This window comes from Littorina saxatilis, unplaced genomic scaffold, assembly GCF_037325665.1.
Source record: "Littorina saxatilis isolate snail1 unplaced genomic scaffold, US_GU_Lsax_2.0 scaffold_2793, whole genome shotgun sequence".
Lineage (NCBI taxonomy): Eukaryota > Metazoa > Mollusca > Gastropoda > Littorinimorpha > Littorinidae > Littorina > Littorina saxatilis.
In genome coordinates this window covers 7968-13115 of record NW_027128295.1, presented here as the reverse complement: position 1 = coordinate 13115, position 5148 = coordinate 7968, and the positions used below count along the sequence as shown (strand labels likewise).

The window sequence follows — 5148 nt, the reverse complement described above, 5'->3', positions numbered from 1 at the left end:
TCCCTCTCTCTCACACACACACACACACACACACACACACGCGCGCGCGCGCGTACGCGAACACACGCCAGGGTTTACTCGTATATGACAATCAAGCTATATCAATGAATTCGTTGAGCGTCACAAAGTTCCAAAGGTAGTTTATGCAGACCAGTTTGAAGAGGATTACAAGAATTATCATACGAGCACTAATTAAATGTGTATTAATTGTTCAGCAAGGGCGGATCAATTCACTTTGGAGGGGGGGGTTACAAAATGACTGCGAAGATACAAGTTGACGGCGCCGAAGGCGCCTAAGCCTCTAGGGGGGTCCGGGGGCATGCCCCCCGGAATTTGTTTTTATCCAAAGCAAAATAGAGCTATCTGGTGCATCCTGAGCCAATAAATTACCTCTTTTTTTGGGGGTGGGGGGGGGGGGGTTACGTAACCCGTGTAACCCCCCCCCCCCCCCCAGATCCGCCCTTGTTCAGAATCCCGACAGAGCTGTGACAGGTATTTGTATGTATACATGTAGAAGCTAACAAATTACATGGACCTGCCATGAACCTTATTATAAAATTTCTTAAGTAAATTTTCATTTGATTAATATACTTACCCAATCACATATAGCATTTGACACAGTCTGAGATGCTAGGTACTGAAAGCGCTAACCCTGAAACACTGAAAGTCGCTGATAACCAAGTCCCCGAGGACGAAAAACTCAGCAACGCATCAGCGAAAAAGTTAATAAACAAAAAACATGAACGAGCTCACCCAAAGGAGCCCGCATGGGAGAAGACGAGTAACGTGGCCGGCAGGAGAGGAACTCTCCAAGGTAGCCACAGAGCGCAAAAAAAACAACACCCTCTCAGGAGGCTGCTGAAAAGTCGTATGAGTTCCACGTGTGGTGGTAGGAAATGACGTAGTATCCACTAGATGGGAGGTAACTCCCGGGATACCGGACCGTTACCATGGCTACGTTTGCCTTTTCGGTGATGGGGTTGCTTCCCTTTAATTGAATTAGACGGGTTAGCGCTTTCAGTACCTAGCATCTCAGACTGTGTCAAATGCTATATGTGATTGGGAGTAAGAATATGTAATTTAATAACTATTTACAATACATGTACTGCTCAGGCTCGGATTGATTCTGGCGGATACGTTGTTTTGCCCTTTTTTGTGTGAAGATAGGTCCTGTTTCCACTGATCTGAATTATTCCTCCTTTTGCAGGTGGTCTACAACATAGACGAAACATACAACAATGCAGCCATACGGATCGACGACTTCAAACTCATCGAAGGCTCACCAAACTTTACGCACCCGGGCCACTTGGGCCACACACAGGCTCCTCAGCTGTACGATCTGAGTTCAGATCCAGGAGAGACCAATAACTTGGCCGAGGCCATGCCAGAAAAATTGGAGTACTTGAGGAGTCGCTTGGAAAGCCAGAGAAAGAGTTTAGTGCCTGCAGTAGACAAAGGAAAGGCCATAGCATCTGACCCTTCGTTGTGGAACAATATCTGGTCGCCAGGGTGGTGTTAAAGAGTCGATGATGATAATTAGTTTTAACGTCCTCTTAGAACCATTTGTCCTATCTTGGGACAGGTAGAGTTAATATGCTTTATGTGGGGACAAGACACTGGACAAACATGCAAACAGAGAACACATGTGATCGTGTTATATATATCTGGAAGTCTGTTGTTGCGATATTTCAAAATGGGAATGGGGTGGAAGTAATGATTGTGTACGCGGAATATGGTTGGACTGGAGCGGTTTTGTAGGCTTATTTGCTTTTTATGTATGTAGAATATGTTTATATTTGTGGCTGAATAAGTTAAAAAAAAAAACAAGTAGCGTAAGGCAAAATTACTACATTTAGTCAACCTGTGGAACTCACAGAATGAAAGTGAACGCACTGCATTTTTTCACAATGACCGCAAGTGCAAAAGGCAGTGAAACTGACGAGTCTGTTTAGCGCGGTAGTGGTTTCGCTGTGCTACATAGCACGCTTTTCTGTACCTCTCTTCGTTTTAACTTTCTGAGTGTGCTTTTAATCCAAACATATCATATCTATATGTTTTTGGAATCAGGAACCGACAAAGAATAAGATGAAATTGTTTTTAAATCGATTTCGGACATTTTATTTTAATCATAATTTTTATATTTTTAATTTTCAGAGCTTGTTTTTAATCCGAATATAACATATTTATATGTTTTTGGAATCAGAACATGATGAAGAATAAAATAAAAGTAATTTTTGATCGTTTTATAAAAAAATAATTTTAATTACAATTTTCAGATTTTTAATGACCAATTTAATTAATTAATTTTTAAGCCTCCATGCTGAAATGCAATACCGAAGTCCGGGCTTCGTCGAAGATTGCTTTACAAAAATTTCAATCAATTTGATTAAAAAATTAGGGTGTGACAGTGCCGCCTCAACTTTTACAAAAGCCGGATATGACGTCATCAAAGACATTTATCAAAAAAAATGAAAAAAACGTCTGGGGATATCATACCCAGGAACTCAGATGTAAAATTTCATAAAGATCGGTCCAGTAGTTTACTCTGAATCGCTCTACACACACACACGCACAGACAGACAGACACACTCACACAGACACACAAACACCATGACCCTCGTCTCGATTCCCCCTCAATGTTAAAACATTCAGTCAAAACTTGACTAAATGTAAAAAGAATTTAAAACAAGTCGCGTAAGGCGAAATTACTACATTTAGTCAAGGTGTGGAACTCACAGAATGAAACTGAACGCACTGATTTTTTTTCACAATGACAGTAGTCCGCCCCTCGTGCAAAACGCAGTGAAACTGACGAGCCTGTTTTGCACGGTAGTGGTTTCGCTGTGCTGCATAGTATTCTTTTCTGTACCTCTCTTCGTTTTAACTTTTGAGCGTGATTTTAATCCAAACATATTGTATCTATATGTTTTTTGGGAACCAGAAAATGATGAAGAATAAGATGAATGTAAATTTGGATCGTTTTATAAAAAAAGAATTTTAATTACAATTTTCAGATATTTAATGACCAAAGTCATTATTTAATTTTTAATCCACCAAGCTGAAATGCAATACCGAAGTCCGGCCTACGTCGAAGATTGCTTTACAAAAATTTCAATCAATTTGATTGAAAAATTAGGGTGTGACAGTGCCGCCTCAACTTTTACAAAAAGCCGGATATGACGTCATCAAAGACATTTATCGAAAAAATGAAAAAAAGGTCTGGGGATTTCATACCCAGGAACTCTCATGTAAAATTTCATAAAGATCGGTCCAGTAGTTTACTCTGAATCGCTCTACACACTGACACACAGACACACATACACCACGACCCTCGTCTCGATTCCCCCTCTATGTTAAAACATTTAGTCAAAACTTGACCAAATGTAAAATTAAAGAGTTGGAGATGGTACTGCGGAGTATAAGCTCCAGAGATGCCCCCTGTATGAACCAGCAAGGCGAGATATACAGTGGAACCCCCTTTATAAGACCTCAAACAATCTGAGAAAATCAGAAGGGAGTCTTAAAATGGGGGTAAATTTACAGAGGATGTAAACAGAAAATCTAACAAGTCGCGTAAGGCAAAATTACTACATTTAGTCAAGCTGTGGAACTCACAGAATGAAACTGAACGTAGTCCGCCGCTAGTGCAAAAGGCAGTGAAAGTGACGAGTCTGTTTGGCGCGGTAGCGATTGCGCTATGCTTTACTGTTCCTCTCTTCGTTTTAACTTTCTGAGCGTGTTTTTAATCCAAACATATCATATCTATATGTTTTTGGAATCAGGAACCGACAAGGAATAAGATGAAATACATGTAGTTTTTAAAACGATTTCGGAAATTTAATTTTGATCATAATTTTTATATTTTTAATTTTCAGAGCTTGTTTTTAATCCAAATATAACATATGTATATGTTTTTGGAATCAGAAAATGACGAAGAATAAGATGAAATTGTTTTTGGATCGTTTCATAAAAAATTTATTTTAATTAGAAGTTTCCAATTTTTAATGACCAAACTCACTCATTAGTTTTTAAGCCACCAAGCTGAAATGCAATACCAAACCCTGGCCTTCGTCAAAGATTGCTTTGCCAAAATTTCAATCAATTTAATTGAAAAATGAGGGTGTGACAGTGCCGCCTCAACTTTTACAAAAGGCCGGATATGACGTCATCAAAGGTATTTATAAAAAAAAAATATAAAAAACATCTAGGGATATCATACCCAGGAACTCTCATGTCAAATTTCATAAAGATCGGTCCAGTAGTTTAGTCTGAATCGCTCTACACACACACACACACACACACACACACACACACACGCACACACACACACACACACAGACACACAGACACACACACACACAGACATACACACACACACACACACATGCACACACACACACACACACACAGACACACGCACACACACACACATACACCACGACTCTCGATTCCCCCCTCTACGTTAAAACATTAATTTTAGTCAAAACTTGACTAAATGTAACAAGTCGCGTAAGGCGAAATTACTACATTTAGTCAAGCTGTGGAACTCACAGAATGAAACTGAACGTAGTCCGCCGCAAGTGCAAAAGGCAGTGAAAGTGACGAGCCTGTTTGGCGCGGAAACGGTTGCGCTGTGCTTCACAGCACGCGTTACTGTACCTCTCTTCGTTTTAACTTTCTGAGCGTTTTTTTAATCCAAACATATCATATCTATATGTTTTTGGAATCAGGAACCAACAAGGAATAAGATAACATTGTTTTTAAAACGATTTTGGAAATTTAAATTTGATCGACATTTTTATATTTTTAATTTTCAGAGTTTGTTTTTAATCTAAATATAACATATTTATATGTTTTTAGAATCAGAAAATGACGAAGAATAAGATGAACGTAAATTTGGATCGTTTTATAAAAAAATGTTTTAATTACAATGTTCAGTTTTTTAATGACCAACGTCATTAATTAATGTTTAAGCCAACAAGCTGAAATGCATTACCAAAGTCCGGCCTTTGTCGAAGATTGCTTGGCCAAAATTTTAATCAATTTGATTGAAAAACGAGGGTGTGACAGTGCCGCCTCAACTTTTACAAAAAAGGCGGATATGACGTCATCAAAGACATTTATCGAAACAAAGAAAAAACAAGTCGC

The 5148-nt window shown here is 38.9% G+C and overlaps 1 protein-coding gene across 1 annotated transcript; it reads left to right on the top strand.

Annotated features, from left to right (window-relative positions):
• Positions 1–739: 739 nt before the first annotated feature.
• LOC138956657 (N-acetylgalactosamine-6-O-sulfatase-like) lies at positions 740–1519 on the top strand. Its single transcript, XM_070327957.1, has 2 exons — positions 740–814; positions 1208–1519. Exons 1-2 carry the CDS (start codon positions 740–742, stop codon positions 1517–1519), a joined length of 387 nt encoding a protein of 128 aa, XP_070184058.1.
• The last annotated feature ends 3629 nt before the right edge of the window (positions 1520–5148 follow it).

Excerpts from the sequence above, each read along its gene's own strand:
- LOC138956657 (XM_070327957.1), top strand. The coding sequence starts at position 740 with ATGAACGAGCTCACCCAAAGGAGCCCGCATGGGAGAAGACGAGTAACG. Across the intron at positions 815-1,207 it reads CAGGAGAGGAACTCTCCAAG|GTGGTCTACAACATAGACGA; the intron begins GTAGCCACAGAG and ends CTCCTTTTGCAG.